At 39.5% G+C, this 25,241-nt stretch overlaps 1 protein-coding gene across 1 annotated transcript in view; it reads left to right on the top strand.

Moving 5' to 3' along the window:
- kiaa1549lb (KIAA1549-like b) overlaps positions 1–16,038 on the top strand; it is a 64,414-nt gene extending 48,376 nt beyond the window's left edge. The window contains exons 14-22 of the mRNA XM_030758118.1: positions 3,534–3,664; positions 4,575–4,699; positions 5,328–5,557; positions 7,330–7,462; positions 10,585–10,950; positions 11,036–11,127; positions 11,444–11,592; positions 11,780–11,931; positions 13,207–16,038. Of these exons, the coding sequence (XP_030613978.1) occupies positions 3,534–3,664; positions 4,575–4,699; positions 5,328–5,557; positions 7,330–7,462; positions 10,585–10,950; positions 11,036–11,127; positions 11,444–11,592; positions 11,780–11,931; positions 13,207–13,470 (1,642 nt within the window). The 3' untranslated portion in view covers positions 13,471–16,038. The remainder of the gene's footprint in view (positions 1–3,533; positions 3,665–4,574; positions 4,700–5,327; positions 5,558–7,329; positions 7,463–10,584; positions 10,951–11,035; positions 11,128–11,443; positions 11,593–11,779; positions 11,932–13,206) is intronic.
- The last annotated feature ends 9,203 nt before the right edge of the window (positions 16,039–25,241 follow it).

Here is a 25,241-nt window from a genome sequence, read left to right as displayed (position 1 = left end):
ATGCCTGAGTTTACTTTTTTTTGTTCTAAGTAAATAACTGAGTCACTGATTTTCATTATATTTCACAATACTAGCATTTCTTTTTGAACAGAGACTAATAATAAGCATCAGTAGGCTAGTGCTGTAAATTTGTTTACAATATATGTGTTATCTTAAAGATTGCATCACTGCTCATGCACAAAGCGCTTGAGTCATACAGAGAAAGGCAGGATGATAAAACATAAATATTCCCTCCAGCAATATCCTCTGTCCTCATTTTACCCCAGTGCTGAGTGATAGGCAATCATTAGCAGAGCTCTCTGTATGGGCAGGTGAAATTGACCTTTTTCCCCATCTGACAGTCAGTTGCGCTGTCTTGGAAATTAATTGCCATGTTAAATCATGCTAAATTATTTAATCAGGGAATGCAAAAGGGCATAATATTTCAAGGCTGTGCGAGATAATGATATCAAATAAAATTTATGCCATAGAAAGGGGAATCTATGGACTGGTGGTCCTGCTGTAATGATTTTAAAGACTCCTGAGGCAGCAAAAGTTTTTAATTTGTTATTCATCAAGATACTAATGAATAACAAAAAGCTATTAAAGTCTTCATATGTCACCATTAAGTAGATTTTGCTGGTTTTCAACCAGCTATATGCACTTACCCCAATATATAGCAAGCTTATGAGTTACCTTCTTCCGGTCTTGAGGCCCTGCGCTGTGTCCTTGCTTCATCTGTTATAAAACAAAGCCTGGCTCCAAGTTTCCAGCGTGCAGAACATTCACTGAAGAGGCTAGCTGGAACTTTCACGACTAAAATTGTTATAGCATTTAGTTTTTGTGGTTCATGTCTGTTACAAATTTGGTAGTGTTATGTCCGGTTTGTTTAGGACACAACAAAGAAGGCAGATCTGCACTGAAACAAAACCTAAGTTAATATTCATTAATAGCATCTCAACAAATATAAACCAAATGACCAATATGAAGGTACCCACCCATAAGAATGTGGCTTAATTAAAGAATAACTGAAACCCAATCAAACCAAAACAAATGAAAACCATGCTGGGTGCCTAAACAGCACCAGCCTTCCAGGTGGGAGGAGAAAGTGCTATGTTGGGAGGAAAGAAGCTTATATAGACTCCTGATCATGTGAAGTCAGTCCATCAGAGGTAAACTGAGTCAGGGATTAGTATAAAAAAAAGAGGAAGGAGGAAGCAGAAAGCAGGACAAAAAGCAAGTTCTGACGTAAGGTGAACACAGTAGTTGCAATTGTGAGTTTTAAAAACAGTTACAATAACAATCAGTGTGGGTGACTCATGTTTATGTTACACTCTCAGTTTCTAATTTTGATCAAGTGGAAGTAAAATTTCCAGTCTTGATTAAAATCTCACTATTATTACTATTAAAAAAAATACAAAGTTCTCCCATGTGTCTCTTATCCACAGAGCTCAAGGCTCTTTTTTTTTTTTTTTTGCCACTGTTAGAGACAAAACTTGAGGTTTTTTTTCCAAATGGAAATGTCAAACAATAGCCTATGGTTTCAGGGTTAAATGCCTTCTCCCAGCCTTTTCATAAATTACACACATTGTAACATCACAAATGAAAACAGATAGATTAGAAAAACTGTGACTTATCATATTTCAAATAGCAGCCTGTTATAAGTCCGGTAAACATCCAATCAGAATGCATTACACCCTAAAGATGTAGGGATGTGGAGTGTGGCACCACTGAACTGTGATCAGTGCTTTAACATGCCTCTCAGATTCATGAACCCGATAAACAATTATGTGAAGTCAGTTTCAGTTTGCTATTCTGTTTGTTTAGCTCATCCAGCCAAAGGACCGGTGAGTTTATGAGTAGTAAGGCATCCATCATCCATCTGTTCGAGCATCCCTCCATAATTCACAAGAGTTGCTACTCTTTCTAGAGTATTGACCAGATTTTAGTGAAACAATTATCAACTAATTAGTCTATACCAATGTTGTGCTCAATGTCATGGTCATTTGTGTCATTTTACGACCACTTTTCCATTTTCCAGGAATTGCTACTTTAAATTTGCCTTGTGACATAACTGTGAGCCTCCTTTACTGTACATCTCCATCCATCCATCCGCTTCCGCTCATTCTGTTCAGGGTCACAGGGGGGCGGGAGCCTATCCCAGCTGTCATAGGGCACGAGGCAGGGTACACCCTGAACAGGTCGCCAGCCTGTTGCAGAGAGACAAACAACCTTTCACACTCACATTCACACCTATGGGCATTTTAGAGTACAGCCAATCAACCTAACCCCAGTAAGTGCATGTCTTTGGAATGTGGGAGGAAACCAGAGTACCCGGAGGAAACCCACGCAAGCACGGGGAGAACATGCAAACTCCACACAGATAGAGGGAAAGACCTGGGCCAAGGTGGAATCGAACCCAGACCTTTCAGATGACAACAAAATGTATAACTTTCTTTCTGTACTTCATCTATTACATTAACATGTGAATTGTGATGGCTCATAAGCCAGATGAACTGTCGCTGACTTTCCGTTCAGCATAAATGAATCTGATGTGGGCTGAGAGTTTTTTTTTTTAATGTCTGTAACCTGATATACAGTGTACTTCTTCAAAAAAGGCCTGACAGAACATTTGGAATGATATTATTACATGGATGATGTTATTATATACATCCATGTATCTCTAATTTGCTTCTTCCACGCTCAGGTCTTGCATTCATGTATATCAAACATCCACTGTAAACACCAACATAGGCTTAAAAATACGACCTCTCACACAGACAGGAAAACCATAATCTGTCCACCTTTATAGGGTTTTACACATTTCTATGCAGCATCTGACTGTTGAGTGGAACTAGCTCTCTGCAGCGCTGCCTCAGTTAGAGCATGGGGAGGGTAGCCTCTGTTCCACTGTCTTTCTTTGCTGTTATCAATTTTAGGCAGACAATTAGAGGATAGACCACGGTGCTTTGATGTCACTGTCAGCCTCATGGTCTTTTGAGCTGAGACTTGATCGGCTCTAATTCCAACTAGAGCACAGCGTTTGAAGCTAGTAAAAACAACAGTTTGCATGAAGCATTTGTTTGTCCAGTTAATGCATAAGAACCAGCCTTGCTTCACTCTGGACATAAATGCACACTAATCTGACATGTACATTGCACATACATTGACAGTGTATATGTAGTAGAAACATAAACAAATGCCAACAGGAAGATAAATGTGACAGTAAGATGATTTTTTTCCCTAACATTTGCTTTAATTTCATGGCAAAACTAGTGGGTCTCAATAAACAAAAATTGAATAGACATGATTAAATAGTCTTGATTTTACTGATATACAATGAACAGGCAGCATTTGGTGATGATCTTAACATGATCACATCCCATTTTTGCTATGCAAGGAAATACAGTAAAAACACATTGTGGTTACAGGACAAAGGCTTGAGTGAGGGAGAGAGGAAGGTGAGGTTGTTAAAGCAAGGGATGACATAACCTGGCTCTGAGCCCGGCTTCCTGAGAGCTCACCGCCTTTCCTGTTGCTATGGTTACTTGCAGCAAGTTGCCAAGTGAGGATGGTTCCGTCATCAGCAACGAATCAGAGAAGCCCAATTCCGGCAGGGGCCTGACGGTGTCGAAAATCACAGCACAGCAGAAACTGACAAAGGAAGAGACTCGCAAGAGGGACGGTGAGAGTCGCATGCTGATGCAAATACAAATAATTTGCTCTACAGCTCCTTTGCAGACGAGGTCAGGTGTGTGACAGATGTCAAAAAATGTTTTTAACACTTCTCCTCTCAGTATCTCAGGTACCGTAAGAGAAATGCACTCCCAGTGCAGCTTTTCTTTTATATTCCAAAAGGTTGTTCAGCAGTAAGCATAGATGGAGCTGATGAATATGCATGATAGAGAGGCTCTGCTGGCATACTACAGTATGTCACACTCGCAGATGCTTTGACACACTGACACAAACACGCATGAGCACCTGTACTAATGCAATACTGAAGAAGTGCGGAGCGACCATGTGAAGTCAGTCTTCTCGTGCCCTTTTAACATTGTGTGCAGTTTAAGTGAAAGCCATTTAGATGTTGAATTATTTGCTGTTCTATTCTTGTCCGTTGAAGCTAAATGTTCTACATGTGGCCCGTGCGAATTAAATTAATCTAATTCACATACTCTCTAAATTTGATCAGGGTTGCTAGATTATGCTTTTCTTAATGGTTAGATTTGAATAATTCATCAGCTGAGTTAAGGGAAGCTAGAACTGAATCTAGTTTGTCGATGCTGAATGAAGAACAAAAGTGCAAAGTCAGTTTTTCTTCATTTATCACAGAGATGCAGTGCCACAAATTTGGAAGGCAAATCTATCTTTGTGATCTATTGTCTCCATCCACAGAATCATTTGCTGACACAGACAACTGATGTTTGACATAATCCCAAGGGTGAAAAGGTGACAAGAGCCCTTGGGTGGGCAGGAGGGGGTGGATCAGACAGAGAGACGAAGAGGGAATGTGGCAGTTTATTCCTCTTTGACCGACAATGTAATGATTAGAGGTATCGGTAGTCTCTTTGTGAGTGAACTCCTTCTCTGTTCTTCAGATCCATATGACACCTCCTCTGGCTCCCTGCAGCTTATTTCCATAAAGCCCATAGCAGCTCAGACCAACTACTCACATCCAGCATCCTCTGACCGCAGCCAGGACTCAGCTATTGTCAATGGAGAGGTGAGGCATACGCACACATCCGCTCAGATACTTTTTGAACATGTCTGCAAAGAAATACTCAGTGTCCTGGAAATATTCAGCACATATTAATTAAAAATTGTGGGCAGAAAACAATTTTCTGCCCAGGTTAGAACACATTCTAGTTATTTCTCAAGAGCAATTTCTGTGTTAGTGTTTTTGTCCTTGCATGCTACTCTCTCAAGTTTAAAATGAACAGCGTCAGCTGGAAAAAGGTCACATCTACTGTGTGCTAGCCGCAAATAAACAAGATTTTAATCAGCATCTGATATTTAACATAAACTCAACCAAGTGTCATTTCCCAGAATCATTTCCAGTAGAACAATTTTAGTAAACTTACAGTAAATCTAAAAAAGAAGAAAGCTGGAAGTAGATGGTTCTATAATTTCTTCCTGTACCTTTTAAAAAAAAAAATTTCATGTCAGTTTTAATGCTGAAGCAACATAATGAATTTTTAATAAGGGTTAGTTTTCTGATGAACCCTTATGAGTCTTCCATTCGCACCTGCCTTCTAAGACAAACGAATAACTGCATACAGAACAACCTCGTGTCTGCTTTTCTTCTGATTGTCCCATGCACTGTTGCATCCTGTGGTCTATCGTTTTTACAGGTGAACTTGGCACTGAAGCAGAAGTCAGACATTGAGCACTATAGGAACAAGCTGAGGCTGAAGGCTAAAAGGAAGGGCTATTATGATTTCCCGTACGCCAATGGCAGCAGCAGCAGCCGAGCTGTGACACAGAGACAGCGACATGGTCATGAGAGGGCTGCCGATGAGCATGGAAGACCACTGGAGCCGGATGATGAGCGAGGTTCTACTTATGTCAAGTCTCACCGGAGGTGAGGGGAGAGTGGGAAAGCAACTAGAACCAAGGTTTCCCTCAATTCAAAATACAATTTTATTTATATAGCACCAAATCACAACAGACAGTCGCCTCAAGGTACATTATATTGTAAGATTAAAAACCATACAATTATTACAGAGAAACCCCAACAGTCAAAACGGCACCATATGAGCAAGCACTTGGTGACAGTGGGAACGAAAAACTCCCTTTTAACAGGAAGAAACTTCCGGCAGAACCAGGCTCAGGGAGGGGCGGTCATCTTCCACGACTGGTTGGGGCTGAGGGGAGAGGGACAGGACAAAAGACATGGTGTGGAAGAGAGCCAGAGATTAATAATAACTAATGATTAAATGCAGAGTGGTGTATAAGTACATAGAAAGTGAAAAGAAGGCGAGAAGAAGAAAAAACACTCAGTGCATCATGGGAACCCCCCAGCAGCCTAGGCATATTTCAGCATAACTAAGGGATGGTTCAGGGTCACCTGATCCAGCCCTAACTATAAGCTTGATCAAAAAGGTAAGTTTAAAGCCTAATCTTAAAAATAGAGAGGGTGTCTGTCTCCTCAATCCAAACTGGGAGCTGGTTCCAAGGAAGAGGGGCCTGAAAGCTGAAGGCTCTGCCCACCCATTCTACACTTAAGTATCCTAGGAACCACAAGTAAACCAGCAGTCTGAGAGCGAAGTGCTCTATTGTTGTGATACAGTACTATGAGGTCTTTATTAAGATAAGATGGGGCCTGATTATCCAAGACCTTGTATGAGAGGAGAAGAATGTTAAATTCTATTCTAGATTTAACAGGGAGCCGATGATAAGAAGCCAATATGGGAGAAATCTGCTCTCTCTTTCTAGTCCCTGTCAGTACTCTAGCTGCAGCATTTTGGATCAGCTGAAGGCTTTTCAGAAAGCTTTTAAGACAGCCTGATAATAATGAATTACAATAGTCCAGAAGTAATAAATGAATGAATTAGCTTTTCAGCATCACTCTGAGACAGGATGTTTTTAATTTTAGAAATGTTGTGCAAATTCAAGAAAGCAGTCCTACATATTTTATGTGCATTGAAGGACATGTAAACAGGAAAGAAAAATCCATGGTTTATCTCATGCATGGATAAAGTTTGACGCACCACAAGTGCTACATGTGTTGTGTCCTTCATATTGGGTGACTGGACTGTTAACCATGGACAGTTATCCATCTCTGCTCACCCCTGCTGTGCCTAATTGGCTTACATATATAAGTGAAAGTACCTCCTCTAATATTGTCATTATCCTGTCTTAGTAGCGGTGGGAGTCCCATTAGGCCTTTCTGATTAGACTGGTCCAAATTCAGAGCTTCCATAATGGTTTTTCGATGGTCTACTCTGCTGGTTCTGTCCTGTTTCAGCTTTACAGATGCACAAAAACATGTACAGTATTCAGTTTGTTTGACACCAGAATATCATTTGCCATTGCCTTACTAGCAAAGTTCAAACCAGACTTGTGCATTCACTTAATGACCATTTTACTGTGAAATGATAGTTTCATGCCACATACAATTTCAGATGTTCTTGAGATTTTCTAACATACAACACCTAATTCAACTTCAGGTAGCTTATATACTTTTCCCCACCCCATTCATTATGTCTGGCTCAGTAAATACATATCAGACCTGCCCTCACCCCTCACTCTCTTCCACTACAGGGGCATTTAAACTGAAAAAGTAAATGTCTTAAATTAATAACAAACCCAGATTTGATTTGCAGTGAATCCACTCTTTACTCTAATTGGCAGGCACTCGCAGGTAGGGCAGACGGCCTATCGAAGCAGACAAAGCCTAAGCAGTCCGAGCCCCGGAGGAACAGAGATGGACCTGCTTGTAATGAGAGAGAGACCCAGGAGAGGCATCCGCAACAGTGGCTATGATGTGAGTTATATTTCAACACCGACCCTGTCTGCCTAACTAGATCAGCCAACTAGCAGTTAAAAGATAACTCTACACACCTGCAAGTCTATTTTTAAAAATAAATATACACCAGTGTTTTTATTTGATGTTATATTATATACAAGGGCAGCATGGTGGCGTGGTGGTTAGCACTACTGCCTCACAACTACATCTAGAAGGTCCAGGTTCGATTCCAACTTGGCCCGCTCTCTCTCTCTGTGTGGAGTTTCCATGTTCTCCCCGTGTCTGCGTGGGTACCCTTTGGGTACTCCGGTTTCTTCCCAGTCCAAAGACATGCACTTACTGGGGTTAGGTTAATTGGCCACTCTAAATTGCCCATAAGTGTGAGTGGTTGTCTGTCTTTCTGTGTTAGCCCTGCGACAGGCTGGCAACCTATTCAGGGTGTTCCCTGCCTCTTGCCCATGACAGCTGGGATAGGCTTCAGCCCCCCGTGACCCTGAAAAGGATAAGCGAATGGGTGGCTATTATATACAAGGTTTATGACAACTTTTTTTCATTTTAACTCATCCTTGTCATATTTCCACAGTTCAGCCAACTATAATGAGGGTTTGACATCTGTGTTAGACAAACAGAATGCATATCTTTCAAAGTTTCAGTCTTTTTAGTGCAAATTTTTCCCTTCATATTTTTGTAAACAGCATTAGCTGCAGAGGGACACTTAAACAAGAGGGAATTTTATACAGAGATCCAGCAAATGGGGGATAGCAGCTTGACTAGACTAAAGCTGTTTTTCACATTTGGTACTGCAAGCCCTGAACTTTTCTTGACATTACCCCGCAGAGCTATATGTGAGAAGCACATTTCTGACTCAGTCAGATAATACAGCAGGTAATTACCTGGAGAATTTACATTGAGTGAGTGGACAACGTGTGTCTTGCCTCCTGCAAGCTCTACCCAGGCAGGACTCTGACCTAAACCAGAGTATTTCCAGTACTGAGAACGTAGCTCTCCTGACAGAGAGAGGCTTCAGTTAGACATAGGAATGCATTTTAACACATTAAGTGGAGTTTCTCCCCAGTCATTTTTCACTGGAATGGTATTAAGAGATGATATCATGTGGGAGTATAACATTTGTAAAAGGCTATTTAAAGACAGACTAAAGATAGATGTACTGCCTACATTTTCCAAAAAAGTAAAAATGTTACATTCTAAATATCTATCACCTACTTTAACAAAGTAATTTCACAACACTAAAACAAATGCTGGTACTCTTTACATTTTTTAATATAATATAATATAATTTGCAACCTATGTGTAGAAGGATGCACAAGCAGCTTTTACTTTTTTGATGTATTACTGACATGACAGGGGTGTGCTCATGTTTCTCGACATATTCATTTTGATGGTAATTAAAGAAAAAGTTGCCCATTAGCATTAAAAGATCAAAATCAATCTGAGCTGGAGATCAGCCTTATGCCCCTTGCAACAACAGAGTTAGAAATAAGTCATATTCTACTCAGGTGTGGTTTCAAGTGTGTCCCGGCCAGCTGAAGGTAGAAAAGTGGTTCATTCATAATTAAGAGTTAAGATTTATTGGGTCCTGTCGTTTTGATATATATAATGCATCTCAGGAAGACTGGTTTATGTCCCCACTGTTTTATTGGGCCATTATGGTTCTGTGTATGGCTTTTTTCTGTCATGAAGACTGAACACAGGTATGCGAGCTCCTAAAAGCAATCAGGTAGACCATTCCTAAAGAGGGCTTTCATTCTGAGCTAGTGGTGGAAATATTTCACTGAACTTCCACTGACCTGGCAGCCATTTGACTTTTCTTGGCAGGAAAATAAAAGGTTCAACTGGTTCTTACACCTATTGTATATGTTGACTTATTGGTTTGGTGTAATGGGGCACCTACTGTATCTGGAATGTTATTGTAATGTTTTATGTAATTATGTACTTTTCCTTTTATTACAGGGTACAAATCTGCTCTGGCAGCCTTGTGCCTCCAATTTAAATAGATCAGGTGTTTGAGACTACCGGATGGTACCATGAGCAAACACTGTGTTAAAATCTTTGTTACCAAATTTTGAGCTCTATTAGGAATATGGCACAATGGCAAGTACAGCCTACAAGGACCTTTCTCGGGACTCCCAGCCCTGTTCATCACAGAGGGCTTCATGTAGCTGCAGGCTCCATTTCTCTGCTGTTGTATGTTGCAAGGGGGGCTGATTTATGAGGTGCACCACACTAGGTCTCTCATGGCTAGCCTGTATTTGCTCAGGAAGTAGGGCAGCCTCAACTCATATTAATTTATCACTAAATATAAGGACTGATTTTATGTGGCTAATGAGGCGGTAGGAAAAGTTGGGGGAAGATGAAAAATTGTGAGAAAAAAGATTGAAAAAAAAAAATCAGAATGATTAAGATGGAGAGTTGAGAGGACAGTTGTATATAAAGCATCAGCGGTGCTTCTCCCAAGCTCACTGTAAGCAAGCCATAACAACACTGGATTAAAATCTTCCAGCAAATAAATCTAATACTCAAGTGTACGTTAAACAGACTCTTCTAGCACAGTCATCACTTTGTTTACGACCAAGTGAGAGTTACAGAACTTGTATCTCTCACTTGGTTCAATGTGGAAAGGATATATTTTATAATATTAGATGAAGCTGAAAATCAAAGCATGTGTTCCAACACCATAAAGCTGCAATGAAACAGATGCTTTGACCCTCTGAGGTCTAAAGTCATCACTGGTGACAACCCTAACCCTAGCCTAAGCACTGATCCTAACACTGTGTTCTGGAGGCAAGACTTTTTTGAAAAAATATAAATGGGTTTTAATGAATGTTAGAATGATTATTTCTGTGTCTCCTGATTACTAAAATCCTAATCCTAACCCTAAATCTATGGATTAGGGTTTGGGTCACCACTGATAATGACTTAGACCTCAAAGGGTTAAACTTTTGCCAAAATTGCATATCTGATCAGTCTTGTGTGTTGCTTGTAACTGTTTTATGTTAAAAAAAAAATAAAATAAAATGATATATAAGAATTCACAATGCTTTACATACAAGTTATCAGATTTTGCAAAAGTATGTTTAGTCTCAGCTCACAATAGGATCTCTCTATTGCAAATTTTTCAGACAGAGCCAGAGTTGATTGAGGAGACAAATGTTGATCGTCTAATGGGGCCGCGGGGATACATGCTTGGACGGGGCTTGAAAGGCCACTCAGAGACATCCACTCTGAGCTCACAGCCGTCCATTGATGAAGTGCGACAGCAGATGCACCTGCTGCTGGAGGAGGCATTCAGCTTGGCTTCAGGGGGGCAGTCCACATCCGGAAGGCACTCCCACCACCAACCCAACCACTACAGCCCTGCACCGCCTCCTCTCCCTTATGCAGACGTGGTGACCAGCGCACCGGGTACAATGAGCTCTGGACGGGGAGGCCTGCAGTGGGTTCCATCTTATGGTGCAGATATGTATCAGTGTAGCCTGCCTAAACCAGTAAGTTGGTTAAAAATTAGTTGCACTCGCTAATATCTGTGATAAAGAAAGGTTAACCTTAAATGGCTTTCACAATCTGTTTAAGGCCTTTCGCTTCACCCAGCTTCCTGAGGCCATGGGTTCTCCTCCCCCTTTACCACCTCGCACTGGGCCCCCTCCTGGGACTTCTCTAAGACGGTAAAGCTGAAGATATACACGAGCACAGCTGCAGACAGACAGTCTCACTACTGCCTGTAGCGCCCCAAACCCATAAGATATTCCACATTTATTCAGATTTAAATTCATATTGAGGGACTAGATAGTCACTGGGTGATGTACTGTGGCCAGCGCGATTTTAGGGTTTGTGTAAATTTTAATATTGGAGCAGTGCATTGAGAGATGGGAAGAATGTTAATAAGGTACCCACTTTTTCAGTCAGAGTGTGTCTGCCATCTAGTGGCGTAGTATTGCAGTATGTCTTTGTTCATGGCTCTTCAATCTCTGTTCAACTTAGTTCCACTTCTGACTTGGGGCCTAAGGGAAGGAGCTTAGAGACATCTGTCACTGAAATGCAAAGTCAACATGACAACAACCCATATGGGTCAACCACTAGAGCAGCACTTCCATCTATCACTGCAGAGCAGCCTGTGTGCAACTACTCAGGTAAGCACAAGAAGGAGATGACTTTGCATTTTATAAGCAACCCACAGTGTGCTTTGCTTCAATGCCAACATTGCTTTTTCAAGAATGAAAAATATTTTGACAAATTAAAATGCTTGAGGTGAAAAGTCTAAATTTATTAACCCAAAAATGAATCAGTAAATGTCACTCTCTTCTCTATTTTTCACAGGAAACCCAATCACGGCTGTCTATGCCATCCCAGCCACAAGGCCCGGTTACTCAGAGTACTTTGTCTCCACACCACCCACCTCTTACCACAGTCCCTCTTGGATGTCCTATCCACCTGAACCTGAGGATGTGCCACCACAGTGGGCAGATTCTGTAAGGAAGCTCATTTTGCCTGAAGCACCCAAGCTTACTGCAGAATAATTAATGTTCGGCGATAGAATGTCATGGCCTGATGTCATGATTAAACAGGACAGTTCAGCTTAAGCTGTTGTCACATTGCTCCAACAGATCCTTAGACTCACAATTAGACCTTTAAAATGAACTCCTCTAAATTAATTTCTTGAAGGATTAAGGATATATCAAGACTTTGAGCAGGTTAGAGAATGGCTATAAACAGAAAATACTTTTCCTCTTATCTTCATACAGTAGTCCAAAACACACTATTAATATTATTAAATATATTAAATAATATTATTAAAATTCTCCAACTTAAATCTCACCTTGAGCCTGTTGGAATGTGTTCTTTCCCCTTCTGTTCAACAGTAATGAGCCATAAACTGTGCTGCTGTGCTGCAGTGCAACTGATAATAAAGTAATAATCAGTAAAGCACCAAAGAGTAATCTATTGTGTAGGTGGGATTTCCTATCTGTGTTAAACATTTTTGTCTTTTTGCACACTGTCTCATTATGGAGCTGACATTGATTCAAAACATGTTCTTTTGCCCACTCTCTAACCTTGAAGTGGACTAGGGCTCACTTAACGTAGTTGTTAAGCACTGCCCTAAATTTTCCTCAGTTTTTCATTAAAATAGGAAACGTTCCATTTGTCTTGTTAGATGTGTTATTGCGACCCATGTGTCCCTCCCCTCCCCTGCACTCTCCTTGTTTGTATGAAATGTTTTTTGTCCTTTTTTTTTTTTCTTGTCTCTTTGCCTGTTCCAACCAAATGCATTCATGCAGTGTCTTTTTGCAGAACCAGTGTCATTTAGAAACCATTTGCTGAACTGAATTTATGGCTGGCGTTGAGTGGACACAACAAAACACTGGGGTAGTTGAGCACATTTCCTAAATGAACACCTTTTTTAAATTTACTGTTTACTTTTTCAGTTTTATGGTGTGTAACGCTGACGCAAAGTCATTGACTTACAATGACTTTGTGTCTTCATTGAAAAGTGCACCATTTTTTTTGTTCAAAACAATGTTTGAATCAACTTACATCTTAGTTGAATTAGTAGATCTCCACTCATTACTTTCCTTGTTATTTTGGTCCATTTTGTGTATATTTTGCATTATCACCCATTCTTTTTAATTAGTGGTGCAAGAGAAACTGTTGACTCAGCAAGATGGAAAACTAACAAATACTCTTTCTAGTGGACAGTGATAATGAAGTTGCTGTATTTCTGATGTCCTGTCTACCTTGTTTTTCAGGTGCCCCTGCCTGGTTATGTAGAGGCGTTTCCACATCCTCGCTACCCACAGGGGAGCCCCACCAGGCTGTCCCTGCAGTATAACCAGACACTGGAGCCGCCACCCACTGCCCCTAGCACAGCATCCCAGCAAAGTCTACCCCAGGTGCTGAAGGACATGGACAGCATGCCCCTGAGCAGCCTCTCCACCTCCGCACTTGTGCAAGCTATTCGACAGGAGGTGGCAAAGCTGGCGAAGAAGCAGAATGACATGTTTGAGTTCTAGTTTTGATTCTGCTCCTGTGTGTGCAGGAGATGCACACAACGGTGGCAATCCTTTGGACAGATTTTTGATGTTTGTACTCTATAGAAGACTGATCTTCTTGATCCACTGATGATCCACTTATTGATTTCTTTTCATACACCATTGATGTTTTTTAACTCCTGACTTAAAGGAAATGAACAAAAGATTATTGCCATCCTCTGTTGATGATGTCCCAAGTAACTACATGCATCTCTTTGTAGATATGTCAATAGGATATGTTAAATATGGAAAATGTCTTTTTTTTTTTTCCATGATTACACATTTTTTTTTGTCAATTAGGATTAACTGAGAAGAGACAACCTGTAGCGTTACTGTCTGTACTGAGAGGACCAAATTCTTCCTGTCAGAAGGGTAAGTATAAACCACAGTGTATATGAGCATGTACAGTATAAGGACATTGTGTATCTAATCTCCTTTTATAGAACGTTAGCTTGAACAAGATGGGCTCGATCACTATCTGCTAATATACATCGCTTTTTAATGATTATTTGCAGATCACATAATAACACCATGACAATAACAACAAATACTGGTTGTCTTTGGTCGACTGACATCATTTTTTTTTTTTTTTTTAAGTTTAAACTAGTTTCTTTAAATTAAGGACTGGTTTAAATATAGAGTGTGTGTGTGTGTGTGCGTGCCTGTGTGTGTATTTGTCTTTTTAGTTTGAACATGAAGTGAACATGAAATCTCAAGATGCATCGATGATGATGTGACTTACACATGGAATGTTTATATTTATACATGTGAAATGAGAGAATCATATATGACTGGAGTATTTGTTTGAGTGTTCACAAAGTACACTGACTTGGTTAGCATTAACAGATATTTTCTTTGAACAGTAATGGGTGGTTATTATAGTATATTACAGTTAAATACTTTAACCATGTGTTTTTTTTTTCATGTAGAAACACAAACACTTTTCTCAGTCTTTTAAAAACCCTAAATGAACAACTTTGAAGTCAAAGTTATATGCTCAGCTGGAGGGGCTGGATTTTTATACTGAGGCAAGTGGTTGTATGATTTGCAGTTCAGTGCACCTACTTTACAGTCTCAAACCCTTGAACAAAAATCAGTCTCTTTGCTGCAGATAAAGATAGTGAGTATAATGCTTGTTTACTGCCCCTAAAACATCTTGATGGTCTCAATGAGCACATTTCATGAATAAATGTCAAGTTTGTATAAAGTACTGATCCATAAGGAGGTTCTGCATCAGTATTCCCATTCAGAGTTTTAAGCGCACAAGCTGTCATGTCATCATGTAACAATCTGAGTGCAAGCCGGAGTGTCAACTCCAACTCAATGTGGAGTACTTGTTCAGGAACAATGTTCAGTATGAACGTATCACTGTGGATCATCATGGTGCCCTGGAGTCATCCACTTTGTAAATCCATATACAGCATGCTATGGTAGACAGTAACCTTACCCCCCTCCCATTTTTTTTTTAGAACTTTAACAAAATAAGCCAGGCCATACATAAAAAATATCCATCAACCTCAAGATGTGAAAGATAAAATATAAGAATTAATTATGCAGATCCAAGCCCAATGAATACAGTATGTATTACACATAGTATATATTTACATGTTAAATAAAACACCAAGCCTTGACTGGAATAAAGGAGACTTGAACATGCCAGAATTATTTAAGCAGGGATAAGAAGAAAGGATATTGGGATTATTCCCTGGAAGAACTGGAGTATTAAAGAGTTCCTGCAGCCTTTTCCAGTGGCATGGGCTTAATTTATCCAAATCTTTATCGACTTTGCTAGCCTATGACGTCATCATAAACAAATCTTTGAACTATTCTTTAAAACTACCGTGACAGAAATTCATCTTTCCTCATATTTCACTGTGGCATAAAAGGCTCCAGCAGGTTAGTATGAACTCTTAATGCATAATTGCTTGCTTGGGAATTGGAAAGTGGGACAGACTGAAGATGAGTGCATGTAGGCCTGCAGCAGGGATGCAGCAATATGTTTGTATACACACTGATATGGTATTAGGTTGCCTACTTTTACTATAATATTCATGTGGAATGCTTTGGTGATTATATTGTGATCAATGCTGTTGTGGGAAAGAAGTCAGTGGTGACATGAAGAGTGAAGATGCCTTCAAATCATTATTTCCTTTTATAGAGCAGTATTGCCTTTTTCAGCAATCCTGGATGAATTTAGCCTTTTTGCTTCATGACTACTTAACAAAGTATCCTTCTTTTCCAATAACTGTTCTTTTATACTCATGCCTGTTGATGTGTCTGTAGTTATGAAGAAATATTGTCTGTCCTAAACTCAACACAAGCTCTCTGCTTGTTTTTATTCATTTTACTGATTATTCAGAGAAGCACTTGTGTCTTAAGAGCTGTAGGTAATACAGTGAAACCATTTTTGTGTATACCAGAAGTGAACACCTTTCCACATTCTCATGCTGGATATCTGAGAAAACTTAGCGATATGAAATTAAGGGGTTTTAGGGGATTTATTGATTTAGAAAAATGAGTATTTATTCTCTAAAAATTAAATACGAAGTGAGCCGAAGTGAACCTATTAAAAAAAAAAAAAAAATCAGTGTTTTTTTCCTTCCAGACTGGTTTCCTGTTTCTTTTCATCTGTTTGAGCTTCTTAGATTTGACAGTCCTCTCAGATTCATCTGACAGAGAGATGCTGAGAATGATCAAGACTGACAGAAATATTAGCCTACATGATTAAAATGGAGTTAAAGGTTTTATTAGGAGAGCAAATCTGTCCCTCCATTTTTTTTCTGCATGCCAGTTTACCTGTTGAACAAGATCAAAAGAGTCAAAGCAGTCCAACAGTTAACTCCATTTGTGTTGTTTTCCCTGGTACTGCACGGTATCATAATTTACTGCATGCTCCAGAAGACGCAGTAACATGGATACACAGACACTGTTGATGTTAATAGCACTGAGAATCTGAGAACTGAGATGTGTAAAGTAACTTGCTTGCTGGTTGTTATCCAAAAGCTTTTGCGGTTTCTTGATGTGCAGCCACCAGAGGCAGCACTGGGCACCATACAGTTGTGACTGCCATATTGCCAAGAAATGTGTCTGTCCTGTAAGTAAGTTGCTTATTTTTGTATGGACAAATATTGCATGGCAACATGACTTTAGTAGGGACACACAGCATATCAGCAGGGTTCAGGGGGATACTTAGCATATTAGGTGAATTCACTTAGGATCATTTTAAGCACCAACAGGGCCTGTAACACGCATAAACCAAAGCACATATAAATAAGTAATGTGTGTACATTAGATGAGGAAGTCTGTTTTGACAAGAGACCTGATTTGGTTCTGTAACACAACAGCAAACTGTGGAGCAAGCATATTCTCGTTTGTGTGTTTCCTGCCAATTCAGGCCCATAAATAAAAGTGTCATTTCTGACACTACTGCAGAAATCTGTGGCAAGCTCCACACCCAACAGAGTAGCTCGGGATTACATGAGTGACGACCCCAAATGCCATTCTGATGCCACTGAAAGTGCTACAGCCGTGACAGGTACCAGTGCAACAGAAACTGTTCTGTCACGTTGACAGGTGAGCATACTCAAGTTTACTTTGCACACATACCAGTTTTGACAGCTGAGCTTCAGTGAATCATATCACTGGTGGGCCTGAGCTTTATTTTGCTTCAGTATTAGTAATAGTCACAATCAGTCTGAGAATAATGACAGTTTTGTTTCCATGTGCATACCTTTGTTGATATTGCTCTAGGAAGAAAATCTCCAAAATATAAAACTCAGCACCCAGCAGCCAACCAGCAATAGAGTGTTTGCTTGTAAGTTTCTTACTGCCGTGCCCTTCGCTGGGTCATCTTTTGTAAGATCTCAAAGTTTAGTAAATCATTTAACCATCCTTTTCTTGTGAAAAGTCAAGGTCAAAACACAGAACCTCAGTTGTATTTCTTTGTAGATTAGCTATGCAGAAAATGAAGTTGGAGGCATTTTTCTTCTCTAAAATTCAGAAATATTAACAAGCACCACTGGCAATGTAGCCTAATATACACTGCAAAAAAAAAATCATGCTGGATATCTATACTGATATGGACTGGTTAGTGTTTTAGGAATGAAAGGATGCCACATTTTTTGATAGGAATGAAAATCATCAACCTACAGAGGGCTGAATTCAAAGACACTCCAAAAATCAAATTGAAAAAAATTATACAGCAGGCTAGTCCATTTTGCCAAAATTTTATTGCAGCAAATCAGAATAATACTCAGTAGTTTGTATGGCTGCCACATGCTTGTATTCATGCCTGAAAATGTTGGGGCGTGCTCCTAATAAGCAGACTGATGGTGTCCTGGGGGATCTCCTCCCACATCTAGACCAGGGCATCATTGAGTTCCTGGGCAGTCTGAGGTGCAACCTAGAGGCATCTGATGGACTGAAAACATAATGTCCCAGAGGACGCAGATGAGTGTGGGGGCCATTGGTATCAATTTCTTTATCATTGTCTTACATCAGAAGGAACCCAGGACCCACTGCTCCAGTGTAGGCTCTGACAATGGGTCCAAGGATTTTATCTCAATATTTAATGGCAGTCAGGATGCCGTTGCCTAGCCTGTAGAGGTCTATGTGTCCCTCCATGTATATGCCTTCCCAGACCATCACTGACCCATCACCATACCGGTCACACTGATAAGTTACCTAACGTTCACCACAACTGTCGGTGTTCACCAAATGTCAGTGTCCTCCACCTGTAAAACCATTCCTGTTTTGGAAGTTGTCTCATTTTTGCCCCTCTAGCGCACCTGCTGTTAAATTCATTAACACCAAAGCAGCTGAAAATGATTAACATCCCTCTCTGCTACTTAACTGAGCAGATCAATATCCCAGAAGTTTGACTTGATGCTATACCCTGTTTAAAAAGTGTTCCTTTAATTTTTTTGCGCAGTATACATTCTAACACAAACATGCTTTCAAATGTGGGTCCCTCCTCTTATTACCCTAAAACATGAAAAAAAACTTACATTAAATAAAAATAATTTTTAAAAGTCAGATATTTCTCAACTTTCAACAAAACTGAACAGCGAGCTTATATAAATAGTCTTGTTTCATGGTCATATAATTTGATGAGTCGTTTTTTCACTATGATACAGCACTAGTTTTAATATCACCTCATTGACAAAAAAAGCTGGTATTTTATATTTTATCATGCTCATGTTTTTGGTACCAGCACAGGCACCAGGCATGTTTGCCTTTTATGAGTGTGTACAAAAATGATGCAGTGTCTCTGTAGTTCAGCATTTTCCCACTAGGGTTCACCCTAGAGCCATGCAAACAAATATCCCCTCTGTAAAACAGGTATATCGTCATCTTCCAAATCACACATCTAATTCTCCTTTTCTTCCAAAAAGAGAGCTGCGCAAGTAGCACACTGGTGCAAAAAATATTGCCTGATGTGGACACAGTAAGAGAAAACTACATAACTGGATTATACAGTAAAATGAAGTAGTGTGAACCCAAAGTAGGTTCAATTTTATGATGTATCACCTTGTATTTACATTATGTTTCAGGATTGGCACAAATAAAAAAAAAAAAAAAAGGCTCATTTATCTGAGGTAGACAAAAAAAAAAATCTTCTGCCCAGGTATCGATGCATAGACTGATGTTTCTTGCCTATTGTACCAACAACATCAGTGTCCCCTTCATTCAAAAAAAAAAAAAAAAAAAATCCAACATTACACCTTTTGTCCACCTTTGTTGTGCAGATTGATATAAGCTCAAAGTTGAGTAGTAGACAGCTGTTTTAGATGAATGTGCTGAAAGTAGGAGGTTGCTTTGTAAGTTAAAAGCATGTACCTGCAATCTTGATTTGTGACAAGAAAACAAACAGGTAACTAGTCCTGGTTCAACTTAAACCAGTGCGATGTGAAAATTTGAAGTCAGCATTGGATTAAATTGGTCAATTACATGGTTGTCCGGTGATTTAATTTGGAAAATTTTATTAAAAGAAATTAATTTATTACAAGAATGTAGTCATGGCATTATTTATAGACTAAATGGGAATCGGTGATGCATTTAATAATTGCTAATAATATTGGGGCTTTCTACCATAAGCACAACATCAAGGCATTAAAACATGTTGTTGCAGCTGCCATGGTTTCCAAACACGCAGTTCAATTTTGTTAGCCCCATGAAATATGTCTATGCATCTATTAGAGGTCTTGCAGCCACCATCCTTAATATTACACAGTCAAAGGTCAGATCCATGACTAGTTTGTTTCCATATACACGCTCTAAATATTACTTATAATGCAAAACTAATGTATTGATGGGAGACTTTGAGAAAACGTATGGCAGATTTTAATGAGAATGCCTGAGGCCTTTAGGCCTTATATCCACACCTCTGCCTTTGTGTCTCCTCTCCTGAATCCTCATTTTAATTCAATGAAATACACAACACATGGAAGCACTCGTTCTTGTATTTGATATTCTCTCTCCCAGGTAGAGTGTAGATATAGTTAGAGCCTAATTTGGCAGCTGTAATTAAATGTGATCGAACTCTGAAGGTCCATTATCTCTAATAAAGCTGCCTAAAGTAATTATAATACAGAACTGTGAGCAGACATCAGCACAGATATTTGATAATTACCACAATGATCAGTGCAAGGACTGGTCAAGGGTGGAAAACAAACTTGAAAGCAACTTAACAAATTTCCTGTGACCCTGGAAGTGACATTTTCCTCACACTGATATTCAGAACTATGTTTGTACTTTAAACTCACAAACTGGATTCTGACTGAGGCATTGCTGGGAGCAGAGAGAATTTGTGAAATGAAGCGAAACTGTGGATTCTTTGGTATTAGTATGCGTCAGAAGGTCTTGATGAGGCAAGTGATAGATCACTTCACCCTTAAATTACCTAATGACAATGGATATCCCCAAAGATAACATCTTCTTCTTGTATCCATATCATTTGATAAGGATGAAAATGACACATTGTTTTCCACTGACTGAACTCTTCCCCAGTGGTATAATTTTAATATGTGAACTCAGTGGGTGGTGGATTGAAAGTCAGACTCAGAACCAGACAGACTGAGTCTCATTAACTGAGGCGCCTCTGAACTACACAGTGGAATAGAACATTAAAATTATCTTAGTGCCTGTCGTGCCTCTGCAGCATATGCTTTAGTCTGCATGAATCATACGCACACAGTAAATAAAGCTGCAACTTCTTCTGTGTCAGGGCAGTTGGTCTTTAAATAGACAAACCTTTAGGGTTTTCAGTACAGTAGTTCTGTGTTGTGTGGTTCAGGCTGCCATTTCATGTAATTCTATTGATTATATCTCTGCCTACTCCAGTCGGTGCATCACAGCAAATTCAAAGTCTGCAGAAGTTCAGTCCACCTCCTCAAAAAAAATGAGCAGACCACTGCTATGACCTGGTTAATCTAAGTATAAAACTTTCCAAAGTTTACCACACTTAACTCACTGCTTAAAGCTAAAATAACTGTGTCCCTTTCGGTCTGTGCTTCTACTTTTAGTGCGCTCTCCTCACATATTTAGTGTACATGCAGTACACTATACTGGGGGCTGTCCAAGATGCTTAACACATGCACTGCTGGATTTATGACTTTTTTTTTAATCTCAGCAGATGCTAAGAATCATAAAATGATAGCGTACGTTCAGGGTTTGTTCTTGCTGATGCATGCCTGTTAACTTTGACTGAGATTATTGTACTTTCCTGTTATTTCTGACCATTTGAAAAACAAACAAACAAACAAAAAAATGATTATGCTTAGTAAATGAAACCCCAAGAAACCTTTGGGGAGTCAAAAAACCAAACAAACATCTTTGCAGGCAATAAAACATGGATCTTAGATATTTATTCTCTGGTTAAGTTGATTAAAGTCAACTAATGAACTGACCTTTGAATTTTCTCTAACTCGTCTGTACATCTTCTGAAAATCAGTTAGCTTTAACCCACGTTCTGTGGAAGTTTTTTCCCCCACCAACTTTTGTATTAATGTCACAGATGCTGATGAGGCGAGGACCCAAATGCAGGAAAACAAATAAAAGAGCAACAAAAGGCAAGCTGTTTAATCAAGGCTGATGATGAGCTTCACACTTCAAAAAAGTCCAAAAGGCACAAACAGAATAAAACCCCAAACAGACATGAGGACCACAGAGACAAAACACAAGCTTAACAAACTAGTGACCAGAGGAGGGAAACACTTTGCTAAATGTATATAATAAGGGCAGTGGTTCTCAAAGCCAGGCCTTGTGGCCCAGTGTCCTGCAGGTTTTAGATGTGTCCCTGATCCAACACACCTGAATCAAATGGCTGAATTACCTCCTCAGTATGCAGTCAGGTTCTCCAGAGTCCTGCTAATGACTTCTATATTTCTCAGGTGTGTTGAAGCAGAGACACATCTAAAACCTGCAGGACACCGGGCCACGAGGCCTGAATTTGAGAACCACTGAATTTGGGGAACAGGACACAGGTGAGGGTGGAAAAACAACAGGTGAAACCATTCGGGGAGAAGCACACTGTCACAAAGGAGGGCAAAAGCAGGAAGTAAAACTAGAGCTAGACATAAAAGAACATTAACGTTCAAGATAAAACAGAAGATAACCAAAGGACGCTAAGATAGACCTGAAGAAGAACACTTAACAAGAAGTCGGGGACAAGGGAACAGAAAAATAGAGGGAGACACAAACATGAGCACCAGGGAGACTAATACCATTGCTAATAATATAGGTTAATCAAAACTAAGCCTCATTACTAGGATACAAAAAACACAGGAAACAAATACTCAATGTTACAAAGAACTAGGATTAATAATATATTTGAAATATACTGCTCAAAAAAATTAAAGGAACACCTTTTAATCTGAGTATAAACCTCTGGGATATTGATCTGCTAAATTAAGTAGCAGAGGGAGTTGTTAATCAGTTTCAGCTGCTTTGTGTTAATGAAATTAACAACAGGTGCACAAGAGGGGCAACAATGAAACAACTTCCAAAACAGGAATGGTTTTACAGGTGTTGGATGCTGACAGTTTTTCCCTCCTCATCTTTTCTGTTTTTTCACTAGTTTTGCATTTGGCTAGGGTCAGTGTCACCACTGGTAGCATGAGGGTGGTACCTGGACCCCTACAGAGGACCCTACAGAACTTGTCTGGGATGGCAGATCAATAAGTGCCATTGCCAGAAGGTTTGCTATGTCTTCCAGCACAGTCTCAAGAGCATGGAGGAGATTCCAGGAAACAGGGCTAGACAGGGTCGTAGAAGGTCCTATCAGCAGGACTGGTATGTGCTGCCAGGATTAGCCTAAAAATAATAAATAGCTAAGAGCATAAAAATCAAAACAAACAAATTGAAAAGAAAAATGTAATAATCACAAGAACCCATAAATTCCAATATATTAACTAAGCCACACAAGGGAAAGTTAAAACTTGGGGACCATGACAAGTAAAATCAATACCTGATCTTTACCAGTGTTAATTTCATTGACGAAATATTTTCGTCATCGTTTTTGTCAACGACCCTTTTTTTTCATGAGGAAAATGAGACGATAACTAAATAAAAACTACCTAAAAGGATAAAAAGATGACCAAATTAATTGACACTTTCGTCAACGAATGAAAATGAGACGAAAATGCTTGGCAGGGACGAGATCCAATCAGAATTTATTTAATTTTGTGAAAGGCAGGGACAAGTTAGGAAAACATCCAATCAAACGGACAGTTGCACAAATTTGCTCTAAACCCAGGAAGACTAAACTAGTCTGTGATTTGTCTTTACTTCCGATAGAACTAAGTTATGTAAACCATAGACATATATACGAAAGGAGTAGTAAATGTTCAGTAGTTAATGTAATCTTTTACTTTGTGTGCCCCATGTTTGTATTTATCAGGTTCATGAATCTTTTAGTAAATGAAATGCAGTAAATCAGTATTAATGAGTCAGGACAATCAGGCTGTATTTATTCACTTTGATGTGCGTGATTCATTGTCCTCTTAAAAGAACAAGCTTTGAGTTAAAATTCAGGTTTCATTTAATTGTGGCTCAAGTGACTGTAACAACCAAGGAATGTGCTCTATTAAATAAAAATGAAAATTTACTGCTCAAACTTAAGGAAAGAATTGAGAGGAAGCTGCTTAACAGTTCAATATTCACAGGTATTCACAGCTTTTAAGCTTGCTACCATTTCACAGCAGAAAAAAAAACTAAACAAGTGTTGCCGTTGTTTGTCCAAGTATTTAGGGGGAAAGGCACCAAACATAATTCCTTGTAATGTGACCTTTATAAAAGCTCAGTGAGTTTTAATGGTGATAATTATTATGTGTGCATATTGTTAAGATTAGGCATTTATGTATAAATAAGAGACCAGTGGTTAAGTCTTTATACTGAATATAGAACTAGGTAGGAAGCTACTTAGTAGTGAATAGCAGGCTGGTTCCTCCTTCACGACTTGGCCAATAAATTACAACTCTGTCTCAGTTCTAATGGGAAGCATCTAAAAGGCTTTGGCTGAGTGGAATATACAGAGCTTTGGCTGTAGCATGAGCTGAGAAACTGGCAAAGCTTAGCACTCTTATTTGGATTAATATCCCTGGCACCTGTCTTCTGGGAAATTAATGGGTGTTACTGTAAGCAGCCTTCTTTCTTCCTCAAATCTTTTTTGCTGATTTTTCACTTTCTTGACCCCATCCTGTTCTTTTTACCTCTGTCTAGTGTCCTTCCCATACTTTCCCTCTGTAGATTAATTGCTTAGTGATACCATATGTTAAAGAGTGCTGAGTTTCCCTACCCAGCTGTTTGAAACCAAAGTAGTCAGCAGAATTTAGGTGCCTGGCCCTCACTTGCTGCCACTTATGCATTTGCTCCTTCCTTTTCTAGTCCTCTTCAATGGACCACCTCCTGCCTTTTATCCGTCTCACTTGTCTGCTGCTTTCTGTGCAATTTTTCTGTAAATGTCATGATGTGGCCAGTTTTAGTTTTATGATTACTATTACTGCTGCTGCATCAACATTTTTTAAATGTATTCAAGAAGAAAAGTTTATTTTTGCAACTTTTGCAGATTATATAGAAAAAAATGTTCTATTTACCATTTCTCTCTATATATAGTGAGCTGTATTTGAGGCTGGACGCTAAGGAAGGAGAAAAGGACTTGTATTGATTGGCTAGAGAGATCAAGCTGAAAAGGATGTGCAGCAGGGTAGTGAGGGCAGCTATGAAGTAGATGAAGTGTGCAAAGGCAGTTGGCCCAGATGACATACCTGTAGAGGAATAGAGATGCCAAGATGAGAGGGAAGTGGATTGTTTAATCAGATTGTTTAACACAATCCTGGAGCTTGAGAGGATACCTGCAGAATGGAGAAGAAGGGTAGTGTATGGATTTTCAAGAACAAGGGTGATGTGCAGAGCTGTAGTAACTACAGAGGGATAAAGTTGATGAGCCATACCATGAAGCTATGGGAAAGGGTTGTTGAAGGTAGGTTAAGAAGAGATGATGATCAGTGAGCAGCAGTATGGTTTCATGCTGAGAAAGTGCTTTGAGAGTGTTGATGGAGAAGTATAGAGAAGGTCAGAAGGAATTGCATTGTGTCACTGAGGATCTAGAAAAAGCACATGATACGGTGCCAAGAGAGGAACTGTGGCTCTGCATGGTATGGTTTACCTGATGGTAGTGAGACCTGCTATGATGTATGGTTTGGAGATAGTGGCACTAACAAAAAGACAGGAGGCAGAGCTGGAGGTGGCAAAGC

The sequence above is a fragment of the Archocentrus centrarchus genome, chromosome 3 (assembly GCF_007364275.1).
Source record: "Archocentrus centrarchus isolate MPI-CPG fArcCen1 chromosome 3, fArcCen1, whole genome shotgun sequence".
Classification (NCBI taxonomy): domain Eukaryota; kingdom Metazoa; phylum Chordata; class Actinopteri; order Cichliformes; family Cichlidae; genus Archocentrus; species Archocentrus centrarchus.
Note: the sequence above shows the minus strand (reverse complement) of the source record. Positions and strands in the feature narration are given on the sequence as shown.